The sequence below is a fragment of the Microtus pennsylvanicus genome, chromosome 9 (genome assembly GCF_037038515.1).
Source record: "Microtus pennsylvanicus isolate mMicPen1 chromosome 9, mMicPen1.hap1, whole genome shotgun sequence".
Taxonomy (NCBI): domain Eukaryota; kingdom Metazoa; phylum Chordata; class Mammalia; order Rodentia; family Cricetidae; genus Microtus; species Microtus pennsylvanicus.
The window spans coordinates 85,202,524-85,224,844 of NC_134587.1; the positions used below are offsets into that span (position 1 = coordinate 85,202,524).

General features: G+C 43.5%; 2 protein-coding genes across 9 annotated transcripts in view; one reads left to right on the plus strand and one right to left on the minus strand.

The window, feature by feature from the left end:
• Window positions 1–9,833, plus strand: part of Cfap97 (cilia and flagella associated protein 97) — a 29,385-nt gene extending 19,552 nt beyond the window's left edge. For 6 of the 8 annotated variants that reach the window (XM_075986710.1, XM_075986714.1, XM_075986718.1 and 3 more), the window contains 2 exons: window positions 5,577–5,727; window positions 6,936–9,833. In XM_075986710.1, the coding sequence (XP_075842825.1) occupies window positions 5,577–5,727; window positions 6,936–7,063 (279 nt within the window). In that variant the 3' untranslated portion in view covers window positions 7,064–9,833. The remainder of the gene's footprint in view (window positions 1–5,576; window positions 5,728–6,935) is intronic. The other 2 variants (XM_075986711.1, XM_075986717.1) reach the window with 1 other exon arrangement.
• Window positions 9,834–14,864: 5,031 nt separating this feature from the next.
• Slc25a4 (solute carrier family 25 member 4) lies at window positions 14,865–18,814 on the minus strand. The gene is made up of 4 exons (XM_075986719.1): window positions 18,577–18,814; window positions 16,778–17,264; window positions 16,162–16,302; window positions 14,865–15,348 (listed from the first exon to the last, which is right to left on the minus strand). The coding sequence occupies exons 1-4, from the start codon at window positions 18,685–18,687 to the stop codon at window positions 15,191–15,193; spliced, it is 897 nt and encodes a 298-aa protein (XP_075842834.1). The 5' UTR covers window positions 18,688–18,814; the 3' UTR covers window positions 14,865–15,190.
• Window positions 18,815–22,321: the final 3,507 nt, after the last annotated feature.

A 22,321-nucleotide genomic window follows, 5' to 3' on the forward strand; every position in this document is an offset into this window, starting at 1 on the left:
GTGCTGTATGTTATTTCACTTTTATCCTGGCCCTACCATGCCTACCAAATAGTTTGACTAAGAAACAGTCAGTGCCTACACTACACTGTAAGCCCCCAGTCTCGTTGCAGGTATTGTTAGCATGTAATTATACATGGAGTACATAATGATTAAATTAGAATAAGTAGAATTTCGTTCTCTTTAAAGAAATTTCTTTGTAATCTAGGCCTCCAAACTCTCTTCCAGTTCTTTAAAAAAACTTTTATAAATGATAGTCCTCCTACTGTCATATAGAACACTAAAACACACCCTCCTACTTAAGTTTATTTTAGTGCCCAGTACTTCTTCCAAGTCTTTTAGATGCTTATATCTTTTGTCACTCCATTACAGTGTTATAACGTTCTTTTAAAGTCTCATGTGATTTGGAAAGTTGTATGTTTTCTCTCAAGTCCCTAAGTTTCTGCACAAGTGGCCTATCAGAGTACAGAATGAGTTGTAATTTTATGAGGCTTTTAAAAACTTTATTGGAAAATTATTTTAAATTTTAATGTTCATCATTATTTTTATAGTGTTTTACCTCTGGTAGATAAGCACTGAAATTTTCTTAAGATTTAAAGAGTTCATCCAACTAGGTGAATAAATTCATGAAATCAGGAATTTTGTAAACATTACTATTTTCCCATATATGGTCTAATGAATCCCCAGCAGTCCTAGCTTCAGGTTCTTTGTACATGCTAAATTTAGAAGTTAAGAACAATTGAAGCCAGGCAGTGGTGGCGCAAGCTTTTAATTCCAGCACTAGGCAGAGGCAGGTGGATCTCTGTGAGTTTGAGGCCAGCCTGGTCTACAGAACGAGTTCCAGGACAGGCTCCAAAACTACAGAGAAACCCTGTCTCGAAAACAAAACAAAACAAAAAACACTTAACTCTGCTGCAAAGGACTCAGGCTGAGCTATATTCCCAAACCAACATTGTTTCTGTGCTAGAAAAAAAGGAAGAAAAAAATACACACATATATATATGTACACACACAATATTAGCAGATTAACTGAAAATGTCAAGATTATTAGAAATTTATCTTTTCCAGTAAAATGCTTTGAAAACATAATGCCTACGAATTTTGTTGTGCAAGAACACAAATTAGGAGAATTTGGCAGCTATTGTACAGCTCCTCTGTCTACAAAAAAAGATGCTGTGTTATTTTAGAAAGTGTATAGAAACTACATTCAGATGGAACAGAGCCATAGCCTAACTGGGCGCAACAAGAAAAATTGTAGCTGGTAAGACTACACTAGGGAGTGGCTGCTTTTCTGGCTTCTGAAGGGAACAGAGGACCCATCCCACCGGCTGACAGCAGTGAAGTTGTGGTTATATCTACTTCATGTGTCAGTCACACGCTTGGATTTCTAACAGTACTTTGTTCCTCTCTTCTCTGAACAATGCTTCCCATGAATATTTTGGCTTAGTTTATTATTGTTATGCCCAGATCACAGAGTCCTCCCAAAACCAACCAAAAGACCCAGTCCTGTATGTAAAATTCTTATACAAGTTTACAAACTCGGACTCTGTATGTGTCCATTGTATTGGAGTGGTCAGAGAGCCCTAGCTCAGTTGGGGTTGGGTTTTTGTAGTAGCAAAGTTGGGAGTGAGGGATTTCTAAGGTTCAGGACCCCTGATTGGCTGACTTTCGTCTAGGAGTGTCCTAGTATAAAAAGCAGTGGTTGTGTGCTGGCAGGTGATCCCATCTACAATGGTTGGAACATTAATAATTTCCTTTGGATGGCCTGTTCCTGGGTGGTGCCTGGGTGGTCTCAGTTTGTGGTCTTAATTGGAACCAGGTGTTGCCTTAGGGTAAACTACTGAGACTCAGGCCTCTGTTGAGCTTGTCATGGCTGGGTCCTACAAATACCGTTTCTGCCTTCTTCAGAATGGCTCAGAAATGTTGACAGTGCTGGTTGGTGGTGGAACCTCGGAATCAGAGGGCGGAAGGGGAACTGCTGCGAGCAAAGCACTAGGCTGAGGAAGTGTCTGGAAAGGGGTGACAGAGACGCTGTAAAAGCTACACATTGAGTGGTGTGCTTAAGCTGGGGAGAAAATGATTGGGAAGAAAACTTGTCCTTGCTCGTGAGACTGATTTTATAAATGTCTTAGTGCTATGGACAGACTCTTAAGATAAAAATCAGTTTGCACCAGAAAGAGTCGTATGTTTTAAGGAACGAGTAAAACAGAACTGCAAATCAGTTCTGTTGGAGACCAGCTTCGACAAAAATACCACTTACCAGGGCAGGGACATGGGGAGTAGAAAAACAGTAACGAGAACGAAGACACAAGTAAAAATAAAACAGAAACATAGGATAGTAGCAGGAGGGAATTCCAGTGAAAACTGAAATCCCCTGTGTTTAATTTTCCATACACTTTCATGCCCCAATATGATAGGGAAGAAGACAAAAACTGCTGTACTGTGACACAAAGGACAGCTAGAACAGGTATTCGCCTCAATACTTAGAGACATCAGGTCATTAGCATTCTGTTCTTTAGACAGTGAACCCAGTGTGGACCCTGAAGGCAGCCACTCCCAAGGTCAAACCTCCTTTTATGCTTGAATATCCTGACCGTTGGTCAGGGTGGAGTGGATCCAACTGTCTGGGCCACAGTCAAAAGGACTAAGTAACCACACCCTAGGACTGGAAGCATAGCCCTAACAGTTTCGAGCAGCCTCAACTTCTCTGACCTTCAGACAAGGTGGAAATGGGCTCACTTTTTTTGGACCTCCACACAGTTCCCAGGCATTGGTCTTATTCCATGTTCCTTTCTCAAAGACCTCTGAAAATCAAAAGCTTTTGAATTTTGAGTTAAGAAAGAATGAGTAGGGCTGGAGAGATGGTTTGTTAAGAGCACTCCCTGCACTTGCAGAGGGCCCAGGTTCCATTCCCAGCTCACATGGTGGCTCACAACTGCCTATAACTTCAATTCCAGGTGATCAGATGCCATCTTCAGGCCTCTTTAGGCAACAGTAAATACATGTCATATACATACACTGCAGGCACACTCACATACTGTAGTGAAAGGAACAGCGGGCTGTGTCCCACTGCCTGAGAGGAGCACAGGCCCTTTATTCTGTCCCACCCGGCTAGCTTACACCCAAAATAATTACACGGAAACTGTATTCATTTCAACACTGCCTGGCCCATTAGCTCTAGCCTCTTATTGGCTAACTCTCACATCTTGATTAACCCATTTCCATTAAATCTGTGTAGCACCATGAGGCTGTGGCTTACCGGGAAAGATCCATCTTGGGCCGGAGATTCATGGCGTCTGCCTCACTGCCTTCTACCTAACATCCTGTTCTGTTTTCTCTGCCTAATTTTCTGCCCTATCAAAAAGCCAAGGCAATTTCTTTATTTAACCAATGAAATCAACACAAAACAGAAGACCCTCTTACGTCAACATACATGTAAAATAAATATTTAAAAAAAAATAAAACTAGGAATATTTACATAGACTTAATCATAGTAAAGAATATGCCTTCTTATTGGCAACTATGCTGCTTTGGCCTATGGATTTGTATATCCTCTAAAAGGCTTTGTATTCTTTAGTAACTGGTTTTCTAACTTCTTAACACTTCTTTTCTATAGTAACCTTTACTCAGAGTCCTAAGTATGTAAAGGAAAAAGTACAGAAAACAACTAGGCAGTCGAAATTGGAAGTGTGAATGGGACTTGAGGTCAGTGCTCACACAGCCTTTCCTGTGTTCTATGTGAGACATGGCTGCCGTCAACACTTCTGCTCTCTAGTGTATATAGGTAGAACTTGTCATAACTGATAATTGGTGATTTCAAGGGTTTACCTTTGGACTCTTAGCATAATAACTCCTATGCCTGACATTAATACGAGGAAATCAAGTTTCCTGTATTTGCTCTTGTAGTCCCTTTCCAAAGACTGGCAGGTCTGTGATGGCTGTGTGTGGGCTCCTGTGACAATGTCTGAGGTTAACAATTAGGAGAGGAAAGGATTACTGACTCGCACTATAGCTTTTGGACTTAGGACAGGTAGACACATGATGATAGAAGGGCATGGTAGAGGGAAGCTGCTTGTTTCATGACAGCCAGAAGAGAAGGCTAGGGGCAAGAGAGAGCTTTCGTAGAGGGTGCTCACAGCAGCCTGCTTAGTCCTATAGGCCCAGGCTCCCACAGTTTCCATTGCTTTCTAGTAGTCCTCTCGATTGTAGTTCATCCGGGGATGAGGTCAGATGAGATGGATGAAACCAGTGCCCAGCCACTTCTCAAGAGTTCCACCAGCTAGGGACCAGGCCTCTTAGGGAAACACCTTACATTCAAACTGTAGATGTTGTTTCATCATAGCGGGGGATCAGTGTATGTTAGGAAAAACGTCTTGGTTTTTCTGAAAATGGATTACTAATATTTAATTATTTTTTGAGATTATAATCATATCATTTACCCCTTCCTATTCTACCCTTCAAGTCCATCCATATAAAGAGAATGAGTCCTCCACTCAAATTTATGGCCTCTTATTTCATTACTGTGTATACACACACATACATACACACATGCACATTTCTAAATACAACCTGCTCAGTCTGTATAATGCTACTTGTATGGATGTTCTCAGGCTGACCATTTGGTATTGGATAACCAGTTGGTGTGTTTTTCCCCTGAAAAAGATGATTTCACCCAGTTTCGGCATTCCTTAGTTGCCTGCAGTTTCTGTGTAAGGGTGAGACCTCAAAGACTTTTCCTGTCCACTCTGGTATATTTATTGTTCTTGTTGAGCTCATATTAGGGAGGCTTTATCTACGTGTGTAGTGGACATTGCTGGGAGACAGTCTCACTGCAAATGCCCTGATCTTCTGGCTCTTACAGTCTTGCCAACCCCTCTTCAGCAGTGTTCCCTGAGCTTTGTTTTGTAGATGTATCTATTAGGGCTGGGCTCCGCAACTCTGCACTCTTTGTTTGTGGTTTTCTGTAAAGTCTTTTTTCTGTTGCCCTTGAAGAGGGGAGATTATACTTCTCTGTGGGTCTGTGGACAAATATTTGGGGTGGCCCTATATTCTTCACCCCAGATCAGAACATTTCTAGTATGTGTGGAGTGACTAAACACTGTTTTTCCTTATCGAATTTCAAGTTATAGACTATCTGACCTCTTAGAAATTATTGGTATTTATGTAGTATTTGTAATAGTAAAAATAAAACAGCACTGTTCCCCAAGTGGTGACACTGGGACACTGCAGGTGGTTTAGGGCTGGGCGGGGGAGACCACGGCTGACCTTTGGCAGGGCAGCCTGTCCCACAAGGAGCCACGGCAGGTGAAAAACAGAGACAGATAGGCACGTCATGCAGAAAGAGCTTGGATATTTATTTAGTGGGTTATGAAAGGAAAAAGAAGGGGGAGGGGGGAGAGGAAGGGAGGGAGGACCCATGGCAGCAGCCACCTCTTCCAAAGAGAGAAGGGAAGGGAGCTCAGACTGGAAGTGGAAAGAAGATCCCCTTGCCTCATCTGACCAGGTTTGGGGGGACAGGGTGTGTCTTTTAAAGGGACAGGACAGATCATTACAGTATTAACTTTCATATTTTTGTGAAGGCTTTATTGAAACGGCTTGAAGCTGTGAAACCAACAGTTGGCATGAAGCGCTCTGAACAGCTGATGGACTATCATCGAAATATGGGTTATCTCAACCCTTCACCATCCATTAGACGAGTGAGATCCACTCTTGGCCATTATAGCCCACTGAGTAAGATTATCAATGATAGTTTCTATTTATTTTTTGAGTCTTTTAGTTTTTTAAAATAAAAAGTGTGATTTGTGTTCTTATGATAGAGATTTAAAATGCTAACTTTAGAATGCATTTTAGTTTTCACAGGCATGTTCTTATAGTTCATTCAATTTCAGGCTTCATGTACAGAATGTAATGGTAGCATAAGAAGAAAGCCAAAAGATAAAATGAGTGAAAATAGCAGTGTTTTCTCAGACACTGGAAAAGTCTTTTAATTCAGTTTGTGTTTTTTTTGTTTGTTTGTTTGTTTTGTTTTTGTTTTTGTTTTTGTGACAGGGTTTCTCTGTGGCTTTGGAGCCTGTCCTGGAACTAGCTCTTCTAGACCAGGCTGGTCTCGAACTCACAGAGATCCGCCTGCCTCTGCCTCCCGAGTGCTGGGATTAAAGGCGTGCGCGACCACCGCCAGGCTCAGTTTGTGTGCTCCAAAGCCACAGAGAAACCCTGTCTCGAAAAACCAAAAAAAAAAAAAGAATAAATTGATAGGCTAATTGAATGTGGTTGAAACATTCTCTCAGTTACTAATACCTTGTAACCCTTACATATATCTTTCATGTCCTTACTAGATAGCTAAAACAAAATCAACAAACTACAGCTGCAATTCTTTTTTTTTTTTTTACAGCTGCAGTTCTTTTCAGTGCTTGATAGGTGATCAGTTATAGGCTGAGCCAGCTGTGTACCCTAGAGCTGTACAGAAAGTCAGACCGTTCCTTTACCAAAGTGGATGCTGTTGCATCATGTATATATTCTAAACTGTATTTCTCTTAAAATTTTAAGCTATTTTTAAAGAAAATTGGACCCCAGTAGTGCTGAGAGTTCCCAGTGCTTATATGACTAGTCATTGACTGATCATCTCATTCATTTTAAAACATGGTTTATTATAGTTAACTTAAGATACGGCCTTATTCTAGTAACTGATAGTTAGTATTGTGCCTTGAACATAAAAACCGTCAGTAAACATATCAATGATTATGCAAAGTGTTTGCTTTCACTTGAATCACTTTAGTAAATTCTAGAGTACAATTCTATTGAAAGTCATCTCATTAGAGAATTAGACACATCTGGAGGAAGAAGGACCAGTCTGGACCTAAAATTAGGAGGTTTATCAGCTGATGACTTGTGTACTTGCCTCAGATAACTGAGACTGTTTTATCTTTGTGTATGTTCAGGAGGAGCTTCCAGGACATCCAGTGCGACCAGTGGCTTCAGTTGTAAGACTGATCGATCAATGTTGGACGCAACCAGTGGCTTTTTGCTAAGACCGAAACCCCGGAATGTTCGTACTGCTTGGTTGTAAAACCTTTTTTTACATTGTTCATCTTATTTTAACAATGTATTTTAATTACTGTAACTCTTTGTAAACATCTGTAATACTTTTTTCAACAATTTATACAATAATGAGTATAATTTATTGTTATTCAGCGCAAAATTGTTACCAAAACACACTTTGATGTAAAAATCAGTGTTTCGTATGGTGGCGTGTGTATAGGAACTCTGTGTGTTTAACAGAGAGCGGTGTTGTGCATGGCTCTTTCCGTGGAAATTCACTAGTGATGCTGACAAACGCTGATGATCCTTGTGGAGCCAGGACACTCACTCTGCTTACTCTGTTGTTCTCAGTTATTGTAAGCATGACTGTATGCATCTCATGCCTCTGTGTCTTCAGAGTGCCTGCCACATGAGCCATCACTTGGTTATGTGATTGTTACACTCCTTATGTATGGACGAGCTGATTTCTATTTGATGAGGAGGGTGAGCAGCTTGTACTGGTGCAATTCTTGATTCAACAAAGGTTCCTCTCTGTTAGAGTTTGATTGGCCACTCCACACCATTTCACACTGGATAACTGTTTTTATGCAGTCGGGTAAAGTACTCACGGATTCTGAGGAAAGAGGTGGCTTTAACAGCCTACTGTAATCCTGTGGCTGGTTTGTAGCCAGATCATTTGCATCATAAACAAAAGCAAATATTTGTTGGGTCAGTGAGCAATATTCCCAGCTTGAAGAACCAAGAAGCAGCCCCAGGGTATGTTAGCGAGTGTCGGAAATGACACTGTTAGTGTGTGCTGTCATTGTGTACTTGCTGTATTAATAGAAGGTTAGAGCCCGGAAGAAACGCTTTAGAAAAACCAGTTATAAACAAGAAAAACTAATCACACATTTCTTACAGCTACTGCCTTAACCATTTGTGAATTTTCTTGATTTATTTTGGCTAAATCTGAGAAGCACCATTTTTACTAGTCTGATATCTGAAGGCCTATTTATCCTGCTGGGCTCTTGACACATGACACATAGATGCAATAAATATAGTTGACTATGAAGACTGAAATACGTTTGTGTCAGCCTGTAGACTGTTACTTTATGAACAAAGTGATATTTCATAGTCATAACTTTTTCATTGCTGGTTTTGTTAGTGTACCTTTAGGACATATAAATAAATTTCATAGTCAGTGACACGTTTTTCTTGAAATAGGAATTATCTCCAGCCACAGTGAGCTCTGTCAGGTTTCAGTGCTCCTGCAGTGTGGCATGTCTGCCACACCTGCGTCTCCCTCGTTAGCACCAAGGCCGCCTGCACTTTACCAATGCCAGGTCATACGATGTTGGTCTTAGTTTAATAGGTTGTGTTTTAGATAGAGCAGCAAAGGTTGGGAATGATGAGGCTAAAAAGATTGCTGAGCACATACACCACACACACATATGGTAAATGTACATACACCACACACACACATACACAAACACACACATATGGTAGATGTGCACACACCACGCACATACACAAATACACATACATATGGTAAATATGCATACGTCACACAATACACAAACACACCCATACATACGGTAGAAGTGCATACACCACGCACATACGCACACACAGCACGCACACACACACGCACACATATGGTAAATGTACATACACCACACACACACATACACAGCACGACTGAAGGTTTCTCTGCTGCTTCCTGGGGACTGTAACATTATTTGAGATCTGTCTCTTTGTTCTAGTAAACAAGATTTTATAGCTGCTTTATATAACCTTCAGCTATATAAACAAAGGTTTTATTTTTGTCTGAATTTTTTAACCTTTAAAGTTTGTGTGACAACAAAATGCAGCATTTTGGCATTTGCCCAATAGTGAGTCAGTCACTTTTTACAATGTAAGTTTGAGGGGAAAAGTGTGTATATATAAAACATTTTATGTTCCCAGTGGCATAGCCTGTGAGTACATTTTATTTGATCTCTCCAAGTCCCATAGATAAAGCTGTACTTTGATTTTAAATGCTAATTTATGCCTTAGTTTTTACTATTTGAAAGAAGTTTGTCTAAGTATTACTGATAACAGGGATTCAAGAAAAGGGCAACCATCTTTTCAAAACAACTCACAGTGTTGTAAATGCTACATGATGGTGATAGGTGGATGGGCAGGAACTCCAGACAGAATTCTCTGATGTGAGCTAAGGTGAGGAGGCATTTGTAGCGGAGGTGTCGTGAGTGCAGGAGTGTCTCCAACTTCCCCAGCACAGTAAACACTGTGGAGCACTGTGGGCAGGGGCCGGCTTGTCCTTACTGAAGCTCCGCACCTGCAGCTGGAAAGCATGCTGGTCCGTGGCCGTGGCCAGAGCTCACTGAGAACTGTTCTCATCTCCGTCAGATGTGGTCAAAGATTTCAAACTATTAAAATTATTTCTTAAGGAGTAGTTACTACCTCTTTCTCCCCCAGTTCTTTCAGTCTCCATTAAGAACTGCTCTTGACAGCTAACCCACTAAACTTTGTGGTCTGCCTGTAAAATAAAGCCATGCAGCCGTGTCCCACCCAAGCCTCAAAACGGATTGCACAGCTTCGAAAGGCGACTGTCTAGGTCTGCGTCTCACCTCCAGATGGATGCAGCAGCTCTAGAGTATTAAGGCTGATGTAGAGCTGAAGATGAAACTTTATCTTAGTTAGCAATCAAACACTGTGTCATCTTAATGTAAGTGACTGTATACCGTCATAGAATGTGCTCACTGCTAATGGCTGAATTGCTTATGTTCATGAATAAAGATTAGCAAACTTTTAAACCATCTTTCTTTAAAGTGTTCTAGTTTGTCATTTTTGGGCATGAAGAAACTAGCTTGGCCTAGTGAAGAAAGAAAGAAAAGATTAAAGAGAACCAGGTTTTGATTGTTCATATTCTTAGAATTAGAATAAAAATTTCTGTGTACCTTACAAAACTACTAGTTAGAATGAAGTTGCCAATTGGATGGTATTTTTAGTTAGTGTTTTTGAAAATGTGGTATTTTGAGGGAATATTTCTTCAAAATTATGCTCCTGGTCAGCATTTTCTCAGACCACATGATTTGGTTCATTTTGTAAAATTGCTACGATGTTTCAGTATAATGGACATTCTTTTAAAGCTTGAATGAGTGTTGCTATTGTTGAGTTGCTTTATTTTTATTTATTTGTTTTTGTTTTCAAGACAAGGTTTCTCAGTGTATATAGCCTTGACTGTCCTGGAACCTGCTCTGTAGACCAGCCTGGCTTCGAACTCAGAGATCCACCTGCCTCTGCCTCCGAGTACTGGGATTAAAGGTGTGCACCACCGCCACCCGGCTTTTTTACTTTGTTTTTAAAGCAGGTTTACAGATGTCCTTGAGCTCAGGGTGGTTGAGTACCTTCCCAGCACATAAGCCCAGCAGGCGGGAAGCTCAGAAGTTCCAAGTCACCCTCCACCACAAGTGGGTTCCAGGCCAGCCTGTGCTCTGTGATGATGGATCATGTCTCAAACCAACCGGAGCCACAGGAAGAAATCGCTAGTGGCTCCCACAGGTGCATAAACTCTTCTCTGCACAGATGAAGGATGCAGAGCACAAATGGGCTTGTATTATGGCAGGTAATTTTTATTTCTAAAGATAGAAATGGTTTTTACGTTGTCCCCTAGAGGCAGAAGGTAAATCCCTATTGCTGGAAACACCTGCACATCAGATCATTTGTGACCACACACTGTGCACGCCAGGCCCAGAGACCCCTGAGTTGGAACTGAGCTGAGAGCCTCCTCCCTGAGCACTAGCTTTCAGGGTACCAGAAGACACCATTCACGTTTCCAAAGGAAGTAAGCAACCAAGAGTCTTACTCTGACACTGATAGACCACAACAATGACCAGGATGGCACGATGACCCTAAGGGTGCAGTCGTGCTGTGCCTGCCTTAGCAATAACCATCAGTTCTTAGTGGACCCACTCAGCAAGAGGGAACCTAGCTGACACTCAGTGTAGTGACATCATGGTTTTCAGAGGAGAGCCAACAAGCCATCACTTTACTAAGCCAGCATAATTTCTAAAATAAATATCACATCCTAAACATTTGCCCCCCCCCAAAAAAAGAAGAAATCAATGGCCATATGAAATAGAAAGTCTTTAGAAATTCTTCATTCCCACAGGTGTTTTTACTTTTGCATGGTGTTTTGCCCTCTGGCACATGTATAGAGGTCAGAGGACAACTTTGCTCTACCTGATGTGGGTTCTGGGAGCTGAACATTGTCACACATACCTGGCAAGTGACTTTATCCCTCCAGCCAGCAAAGCTGGCTCCCGGAGCTGTCTTTCGGAACTACTTCCAGGATACAATGTATCCAGCCTCTAGCCTTTTGTCAGGCTGGGTCGGAAGCTGCCACTTCCTGCTGCTGCTACATGCTAACTAGCATGTTCATCATGAGAGCTCCAGAAACACCTCCTGGAAAGCAGTTGGAGAGGCTGACTTCCTGCTTGTTTGTATTCAGGGCCGAGCACAGGGAGTATAGAAAGATGGGCAAAGGTCGGCAACCCTCGTCTCAGCTTGCCTCCCTCTCTACCTTTGCCAGTCCATCTTCAGGTATGCACTGGTTTTCCTTACCTGAGGTGGGGAAATGTTTGCTGATGCAGAGGAAGGGTGCTGCTGACTGGTTTGTTCCTCATGACTGGCTCAGTCTGGTTCCTGAAAGAACTCGGGACTATCAGCCCAGTGATGGCATCACCCACAATGGGCTGGGCCCTCCCCCATTAATCCCTAAGAACAAGAAATGCCCTACAGAAGTGGTTCTCAACCTGTGGGTCTTGACCCCCCACAGGGGTTGCATATTTAATTACAGTTCCTAACAGTAGCAAAATTATGGTTATGAAGTAGCAACAAAATAATGTTCTGGTTGGGGCCACCACAGGTCACAGCAATAAGAAGGCTGAGAACCACCTCTTACAGGATTGCCTACAGAGGGTCTTTTGGAGTCTTTTTCTCTGAAGAGCTTCTCTGAAGCTCCCTCCTCTCTGATGACTAGCTTGTGTTAAATTGACATAATGCTAGCAAGTACAGATGCCAAAGCCTTTCTCTCCTTGCATTATTTTTGACCTGCTGTATGTGGCATCGCTTTTTATTTATCTATTTATAGCCGTGGCTGTCCTGGAACTCACTCTTGTAGGGCGGGCTGGTCTCAGAATCACAAAAATCTGCCTGTCTCTGCCTCCCGAGTGCTGGGTGGTGTGTGCCACCACCGCCTAGCATGGAACTTTACTTTGATGACAAATTGATTACTTCAGTTCATTCTCTTGCTTTTGCATCCGATAACTTATGTTGGCATCTGTCTGTTGTGAAGATTGCTATTCATGTGTTTGCCTAGTATAGGTATGTGTACCACATGCATGCAGGGATACCTAGGGATCCCCTGCAAGCTATGTGTGCTTGAAACCGAATAGGGTCCTGGAAGAGTAGCAAGTGCTCTTAACCATTGAGTCATCTTTCCAGGGTCAGTATCTGTGTTTTCAATCTGTAATGGAGATTCTTGAGACTGTGGGCCATCTCTGTGGCTTTAATTTTTTTTTTTTAATTTTGGGGCATGACAAGTACATATAATCAAGTCCAAGGACAAAGTCTAAGAGTCCCTTTTCTCCTACCATGTGAATCCCAGGGATTACACTTAGGTCTTCAGGTTTGGCAGCAAGCACCTCTAGAATTAAGATCCCATACTTTGTCTCCCAAGAGCTATGTCTACAGTTACAGCTTTGGCAGATTCTCAGAGGTGGGATTTTTAAGAGTCTGGCATGGAATTCTAGCTTTTCACTTTAGTGTGATCCCCTTTTCCAGACCTTCAGACTTTGAGAGCTTTGTACAGTGACGTCACTTGCTTCCTTCTAGGAATTCTTATTGAGTGAAGTAGCTGTAGTAGGGCCAGCTCAGCAGGACTCTGGGGCAAAGAGCACTGGATTTAACCTCAGCAGGCAGGAGAGAGCCTGAAAGCCAGCACTTGGGTCATGTGCATACTGCAGATGACACGGCTAATGTGCAGTTTAACAGGCAGCCAGTTTCTCCACTCTGCTCCTTGCATGCAAGTGGGGGAGGGGGATGGAAACAATTTGGCTCTTGGTTTGGCTGTAATGACCTCCTCTTTGTTCACCCGCAGCCAGTTCCCAATTACGTTCGTGGCCTGTCAGTCTAAACCCTTAGGTTTAGGAAAGCCCTAGTTTTAGATATGCAATAAAGGTAGTTTTTCCTACTAGCTTGTGCTGCTTTTATCTGCCAGAAACATCATTGTGTCATTAATATTCTAGAATGCAAAGTAATGTACCTGGAAGGCCCCTAGCAGCACTGTTTGCTCCTTGTCCTTGGGAGACAGGATTGAGATCTTTTTAGATTTTTCCATCTATCTAGACTGAAATTAAAAGTAACTCTGGATATGGAACACACACACACACACACACACACACACACACACACACACACACACCTTGGTTGCTCTGGCAAAAAGCAAGGCAGCCAGTGTTGTACCCAGAGGCCCAAGCCCAAGCTCTTCATCAGGAAACACAAAGCAGACATTTGCTTCTTTCCAAACTTTGCGCCCAATCTGGACGTTTCCTGCAGACAGAACACAAACTGGAAACTTACTAACTGCTCTTTTCCTGGTCCAGATGCACTCATTTCCCCACTTGAAATTTCAAACAATTTTATGTATGTGTGTTTAGCCAGCACACCTGCTTGTGCAACACTTGTATATGCCTAGGACCTGGGTAAACCAGAGAGCATGCGTGATCCCTTGGAACTGGGGATTGGGACAGTTATCTCCATGTGGGTGCTGGGAACCAAACCTAGACTTTTAACCTTTTAACCTTGAGCCATATCTCTACTGTTGTCCCCGACCCTTGAAATGCTTGTCTCTTGCTCACAAATCCCTAAGAGTCAAGTCCTTCAAATAGGCCTTTCTCCTCATTCTTAAGCTGTACAGAAAGGAAGTGCAAGCAGATACTTTGTATACAAAACCTAGTTACTTTCTTTCAAGGTCCGTGCCTATCCCAGCCAAGATTTACAGCGTCAACTTACATAACAAGACTAGTTCATCTTCACCCCCACTTAGGCTTCAGGGCAGGTTCACTTTCAGAGCCTCCCAGGCATTAAATGCGAGCTTGAAAACTGATACCAAAATCTGAATAGTGGATGTGCCCTACTCCCTGGAATTCAACCCCTCACCCTCAAGATGACAGTATTAGGAGACAGGTCCTTTAGGAAGAAATCAGATCACAGTATGGTGCCTTTGTCACTGTGATCAATAACTTTCAAAGGGGGCTCCAGAGAGCTCTCTCACCCTCTTCCCACCAAGAAGATTCTTAAGTCAGGTGGCTCTCACCAGAGTTGATCCTCATGGACTCTGACGTTTCAGACCCAAGGTGAGAAGTATGTTTGTTGTTTTATGAAGCAGACAGTGTGTGGCACTTTGCCATCCCAGCCCAAACTAAGACAACTGTTTTCTTCAGTGAAGACTGTCCACTTGTTGGAAATTTCTAGGTAAAAGGATTCTGTACAGGAACTAAAAAAAACAGGACTTCCTCAGCATGCAAAATTCTTACCTCTCTGAAAAGCTTAGCAGAGGCTCACCATTCCTAAGATAGTGCAAGTATACAGTGGGCCATGGAAGCTGTTCATGTTGCCACTTTCGAGCCTTCAGCAACAGTGTAACAAGATAGTACATGGCCTGCTTATGTTTGAAGAACAGCTATTTCAATAGGGCATGCATATAGGAGAGTCACTGCCAAATGCATCTTGCTAGAAAACATGCGTTAATGTTTTAATGTTAGCAGTTAATGAGTTCAGGGAGATAAAATGTATTGAGTAGTCTTTATTAATGATTCACATTTGGTTACTTTTGTTGTCATTATTAGTTCTTCAGTTAATTAATTGAACAAGTATGATAAGCTATCTTCTGTTTGCTGTGGGAATCTAAATGTAAAATAAATACAAAATACATTTGTGGTTTAATGAATACTCAATGAAGCATTTTTCCGAGGTATTCCTGATGGTCTGGTTTTATCCAAGATCTGTCTTTTTATTTCCTTAAGAATAATAGTCTGTTAAACCACACAATGGATCTGTGAACTTGTGAACCAAGTCCACTGGGAGCCAGTGAACTTGAGTTTTAATTACCTTAGACATATTTTTTGATTTCATCATACAATACCAATACAAAAGCACCACCCATGCCTCTCAGTACATTGGACCAGGCACCTTTGAAGAAAGCATTGGCTCCTTCATCTTTTGCAATCTTCCTCCAGCAGTCAAGTGTCCCCGTATACATAATGTCAGCTGTGGAGACAAATGTGAATAAGGGTTCCTTTCTCCTCAAAGACATCATGCCCTTTATGGTGTGGTCCCCAGCCTATGCAATAATCAACGAGACCTCTTCCTTGCAGAACTGTTAGGCTACCTTCTAATATCCCTATTCCTCAAACTCAAGATTAGCGAAGTAAAAACTGGAGCAATCAAACAACCACATTACACACTGTCAGACTAAAATTGGAAGGCAACGTGGGGAAGGAGTATTACTGCTACACTCTGTGGATGACTTTTTATAGATGAACAAATTAGTCCCGGTCTCGGATTACACTGCCCAAGGTTATGCAAGAAAAATGAAAAGGTGTGACTGTTGGGTTACACAAAATCCCCTCACATTTGGTGGTTTTTCTCTTTTCACGCTTTTACCTATGGAAGCGAAAGCTAACAAAGCAGACCACTTCAGGCCACTTCTCATCCAGCTAAAACATCCTCTTTCTCATTCATACTTCCAATAACTACAAGGGAAGCACTCATTTTAAGTGAATCCTATGCCCTTGCTTATGCACCCAGGCTGTAGGAAAAAAGGACCTGAGGTCTATGTAATGCTAGATGCCTAGGGCCAACTCTAAATAACCTTTTCTATATTCTTACAATATCATTAACAAAAAGGAAAAAAAAATCCTTGCAGGGAAAGCTAAAGGGGAAATTACAGTCTCGGCTTCCTAAATTCTTATTGAGTAATTTTGCCATTCAATTTAGAAATACGAGGCTTGCTCGCACTTAAGAGTGGTCCCCAGGGGCAAAGCCTAAGATTCACATCAGGAGAGTTCATGCCACGCTTACCCCCTTTCCGGCCAGACTGCATCATCATCCTACGGCGGACAGTGTCAAACGGATAGGACACCAGCCCTGCAACCGCCGTCACACTCTGGGCAATCATCCAGCTCACGATAATGTGCACATTCTTGGGGTCCGGCAGCATCCCTGTGAGCAGAGCCAAGAAGCACATGGCTTAATCAGGTGTTTTTCTCATCAGCTTGGTAAAAAAGCAGGTGGAGGGGTAGACAAGGCTCCTGACTCAACTCCACGTGCTACCCTTCCACAAGAACCAGCTCCTCTCCTCCCAAGGAACCCTTACATGCAACCGGGTAGCCAACCAAAGTTGGCTGCTGCCTTCCCTTAATCAGGGAAGCTACAGCTCTGTTGACACGGAGTTCCCTTCTAGTTCCAACTAGACAGCTGTGCTGGGACAGCTCTGCACCTTCTGAATAGCTCAAAGCCACAGGAAACATCAGTAGAGGACGCAGAGGTTCCTTTGGTTATTGATTTACCCAAACTACGTCACATCAACTCCTCAGAACTCAGAGATGGGAAAAGACTAACCAAAGATCTTGGGGTCCTACAGAATCCTCTCTCCACACCCCCTCCCAACACCTTCCACTTCAAAGCCCCCTCTCACCCTTGGCAGTGTCATAGACTCCGAAGTAGGCAGCTCTGTAAATGATGATGCCTTGGACAGAGACACTGAAACCCTGGTAGAGACCCTTCACGCCATCAGACTTGAAGATCTTGCTGAGACAGTCGCCTAGCCCACTGAACTCACGCTGGGCAGATCCCTTGCCCACGTCGGCAGCCAGCCTGGTCCTAGCAAAGTCCAGCGGGTAGACAAAGCAGAGGGAGGTGGCACCAGCTGCCCCGCCGGAAGCCAGGTTACCGGCGAAGTAGCGCCAGAACTGCTTATGCCGATCCACGCCCCCCAGAAAGATCTGCTTGTACTTGTCCTTGAAGGCGAAGTTGAGAGCTTGGGTGGGGAAGTACCGGATCACGTTGGCCAGGTTACCCCTCCAGAAGGAGAGAAAGCCCTGCTCCTTTGGGATTCTCACGACACAATCAATGATACCCTTGTACTGCTTCTCTGCGCTGATCTGTTTGCTGGCATGCTGGACCTAATTGGGGGTAGGGAAGGGTGGGTGACAGAGGACAGACAGGGTGAAGACAGGAGAAAAAAAAAGATTTGTACTCCTTCAATTTTCTGGGGTTTTTTTGTTTGTTTGTTTTTTTCTAAAAAGATAGGATCATCTGATGTAGTCAGGACTAGCCTGGAACTCAAGTCTTGTGTTAGCCTACCAACTGCTGGGATTGCAGATGTATAGATGAGCATTACCACCCCAGGATCCTCCTCAAGAGATAAAAGAGAACTTTAATTTTTTTAATGTATCAGGAAATCAAACAGTATCAAGGAAATATCAATAAATGTTAGTTATTTGGCTAAGCTAAAAAATAATCCAAATTCTATTCATTATCAAGGCATCTGAGGGAAAAACTAAAAAAATTTCCCCGCAGGCTTATGGGAAATATAAATGGATAAAGATCCCTCCCCTCAGCTCTGCAGTTCTCTCTAATGTCCTTTGAGAGCAGGCCGAGCAGTAGGCGCTCTGATGATGTGAGCATGCTCGCCAGGCTCTAGAGCCTGAAAATTTTTCAAGCAGATTATCCAGTTAATCGATTACAGCTGTGCCAATCTGTCGCGGCATTTTTTTTGTTGCTGATCGTTCAGACTCCCAAATGGCTATTCCCCAGTGAACAGCATTTGCTTTTGGGATGGACCAGATGATGACGCCCTTTGATGTCCAGATAGGGAGAAAATGATTTGGGGACAGGATGGCTAAGGCGATCTGAATTTATCCTGAAAATTACTTCAGAATCTCTGCCTCAGAGTCTCCATCCGTGAAATAAGAGCAAAGAATTCGTCTCTTGCAGAGGTAATAAATGAATGATGAATGAAATCAAGGTCGGGCTATAGCGCAGTGCACGCGACGCGGTGTGCTCTCCAGTCAATGATTAATCTGATGCTTCTATTGTAAAGGGTGGGTGCAGATAAGAAGGTGTAAGGGCTGCGGCCGAAGGGTGAGGCCTGCCTAAGAGGCCTTGGGTGGAATGCCGCTGCAGGACTAGCCTCAGGATCTGGCTCGAGGTAGACCAGCTTCGGGTGGGTTTCCATATATAGACACCCCAACGCGGGTGCTACCCGACACCAGGAATCTGCCACTGACGCCGGACCTGTATCTGCGTAGAGGGCACCTTCCCCTTCGTGTAGGCCCCGGGCTTGGGGCCTAGCACAGATTTGCCGCAGCATCGCGCGCGCGCCCACGCCGCCGCCGCCGCAGCAGCAGCAGCATCCCCGCGCCCCGCCCGCATCCCTGCGCCCCGCCGCGCCCGCCCGCATCCTCGCCGCCCGCGCCACCAGCCGTCCCTTACCTGCAGCAGCAGTTTGACCCTCTCGATCGGGGCGACCGCGGTCTTGGAGACGGCGGCGGCGATGCCACCTGCCAGGAAGTCCTTAAGGAAGCTCAAAGCCTGATCCCCCATGCTGACAGCGGGGCGCACACAGCCTGCAAGGAGCCGCTCTCTTGCTCTTGCCTACGCCCAGCCAGGCACCGCCACCTCGTCTCCGTCCCTGCGCGACGCTAAGGGGCCGCCCGCCTGACCGCAGCCCTCCTTATATCCCCGGCTCGGCGTCTCGCGAGAGGAGGAGGGACCCCGGCAAGCGCGCAGCGCGCATTGGCTGGGCAGGTGTCTGGACAGCCCCTCTCCATCCCCCTCCTTTGCAGAGGGCATTGGGGGCGAAGACACTTCCGGGAGCTAGGGCTGGGTTGGGGGGCTGTGCCTGCAGCTTGGGACATTTAAAGGGCAAATTCATGTTATCTGTCCCAGCTAGCCGAGGGAACACCGTGTCTCTGCTGCACGCGGGCCGTTGTATTTATAGCTCAAGAGGGTTTAGCCTGGGGCAGAGCCGGGGACAGAGAGGGGGCCCGGTGCCTCAAGCGAAGCTCTCTTTGACCTCGATCTTGCACGGTTGTGTTCCTGGCCAAGAGATTTCAGCCTGCCACCCCTTCCTCCTTATCAGAGCGTTCCCTACTAGAGCTCGCTGCGTGGATTTGGTCCTCTGCAGAGCTCTGCGTTCTTGCAAATAAATTATGCTCCTCCCAAATGCATGCTAACATGTTTTTATGCCGCGATTGCCTCATAATGTCGGGCCAGTTCCCGTCTCCGACTTCCCTCCATTCAATCCTTGAACCATTCAATCTGCTAGGAAATATGTATGCAGCCGTCACTCGGCGCCATCAGAAAAAGCGGAAAGCAGGGCCGCTAGGTGGATACTGCTTTGGCAATGAATGTGGATGTGTAGTTTTCTGTTAACTCACACCGACACCCGAGCCAGAGGACTCCGAAGAACAAGACACCCCTTTTATCCTCTCTTATCCATCTCTCAGATCCCAGGATTCTCCTATAGACCGACCTCGGAAGGGCTTTGAAGGAGCGCTTTGCTCTTAATGGAATCTCAACCATATTCTGGGCAGAATGGTTCCAGTTGACTGGCTGCTGCTTCTTGAGGATCGGAGCCCTCAGCCTGGGAAGGTCGAATCCTTGGCTGTGTTTGACTTTGTAATAGGTAGCTTGAGATTGGGGAGCCCAGGCGCTATCTAATTCCGGGAAAGAGATTGCAGTTAATTTTTTAAATATATGGATGTGAAATTTAGTCTCCTTTACCTCTTTTTAAAGGCCATTCAAATATAACCGTGCAGATTTCCCCATACTGCTGGCCCTTCCTCGAGAATAAGTACAATTTGTTTTTTGAACCCCCAGCCCCTTACTCTGTCTTTTCCCACATTTGCTAATCTTCCTTTGAACGTTTGACAAAGCTTACTCATCTTTTTAAATGTTTGCTGATCCATGCGACTTCGGGGTAGGTGTTGATTGAGCTGCAGCTGTGTGTCACTCAGAGTCTAGAGACTTAGTAGAGCAGAGGTCATTAGCAGGGTATCTGGAGCCCATAGGTGATGTATTTGCAGTTGGGGCAGGTTAGAATGGGTGTGTGGGGGGGAACAAGGTGAACCCTTCAGCACGGTGTCAGAAGCACATAGGTGATGTATTTACTTGCGTTTGGGGCAGGTTGGAATTGGGGGAAATGAGGTGAACCCTATGCGGGCTAGGATTTGTTACAATGTTGCTGAAGGTCAAAGAAGACAGAGACACAGACAAACACCAGAGGCATCTACGTGTTCCCTTAGGTAGGTGAGTAATCATTGTCTACCAGGAAGTGTGGCCTCAAAGGCAACCCAAGTAGAACCCAGAGCCACCTCTAAGGACTCCACAGTTCCACGTGTTGGTCAGTTTTACACAACGATTTCCATGTACAATATAATCCACATATTAGTCATAATTTTAATTGTGTATCCTCTGCATTCTGGCCTATCGATTTTGAGCAGTAACTGAAGCCATTTTCCTTTCAGTTATGTATTGGAGCTGTTGCTAATTTAATTAAATTATCTATAATATACATATAATTGTTCTATTTATTAAGGGTGAAAGGAAATTTGTAGCCATTTCTTTTATTAAAAATAGATTTTGTTCATCCAATTTATTCTGAGTATGGTTTTCCCTCCCCTTATCCCAGTTTCTCCCCCACGGCCATCCATGTCCACACAATTTCCATCTTTCATTAGAAAATAGTCATGTAAGGAATAACATAAAAACACAATAAGAAAAAAAGAAAACAAACAGGAACAGGACAAATAGAAGAAAAAGAGAAAAAGAAAAAGCACAAGAAACACATACAGACACAGAAACACACATTGGCAAGCACAGGAATCCCATAAAAACACAAAATCAGAAACTGTAATATAATCGAACAGAAAAAAAAAGGAAGATATGGCTGCTCCTAGCTTTGGTGGAGGAAATGGGTTATTGTAGATAAAAGGAAGAGCATAGCCAGAGGCCTGGTCATCTGGAAGAGACCAGAGTGAATGTGACCCTGAGCTGGGTCACGTGAGGAGGGGGGCAGGGGAGAGTCAGACTAAGAGGTCAGGAGGGTAAAGAGTAAGGAAAAGGGTCAGGTAACCAAAGTGGCTGGATTATTTATGGAAGGGAAGCTGGGGGAAGGGCGGCCAACACTGGGGCCTGAGGAGTTTAAATCAAATCAGACACTGATTGGTGAGTCCCACTAGCTCTGTGCCACTATTGTGTTAGCATACCTGGGGGGGGGGTCCCCACTGTAGATCAAAGGGTGTAGCTGGGTTGATATTTACCGTTGGTAGCCTGCAGAGTACTTTCTAGTACCAAGAACACCAATCCTTAGGGGTGAAACTCTAGGTAGGCACCAGCTCACGAGATGTTGCTTATTGGTATTGTGAAATACAATGTTGCTATTTAAACACTCTTGCAAAACCTTCATTTCTTCTTTGTTTCCTTCTCAAATGATCTCAAATTAGAACGAATACATTGAATATTTTAAAGATTTTGTAGCTTTTGCTACGAATTCAACAATTATTCTTGGGCCTCTTTGATGTCTCAGCAAATCAAGGCACCTGCGGCCAAACCTGATGACGCAAGTTTGATCCCCAAGCCCAACATGGTGGAAGGAGAGAAATGACACCTGAAAGTTGTCCTCTGACCCCCACCACTACCACACACACACACACACACACACACACACTAAATAAAATAAGAACTTATTCTTGAGAAATTGAGCTCACTACTAATATAATGTGGTCTTCTTTCTCACAAATCCTCCTCTAACATTGGCCTAAAAAGAACATTTTCAGTTATTAGTGGCATTTCATGAGTTTGTGGTGAAGCTATGTATATGCTATAGATACATTTTAACTTGTCAGATTGTCAGAATTTTCCTTTCTTTTTCTTTTTTTTTTTTTGTGGGGAGCAGATTTTTATTCTTCTCTGACCACTGGCACAAGAGGAGATTATTTAACAATTAAGGCAATAAATATGTTGAATAATTTTTCATTTTGTTTCTCATTTGATTTTTTATATTGTACTATCAGTGTTGCTTATTTAGCTAAAAATAATTATTATAAATATATTACAAAAATATTTGTTATGTTATTATGATAATATTTTCTAAAAATGGATTATTGACTCTTTGTAGGTATACGAGTATGTTTTCTTCTACTTTGGACAGAAACCATTTTCAGTTATTTTTAAG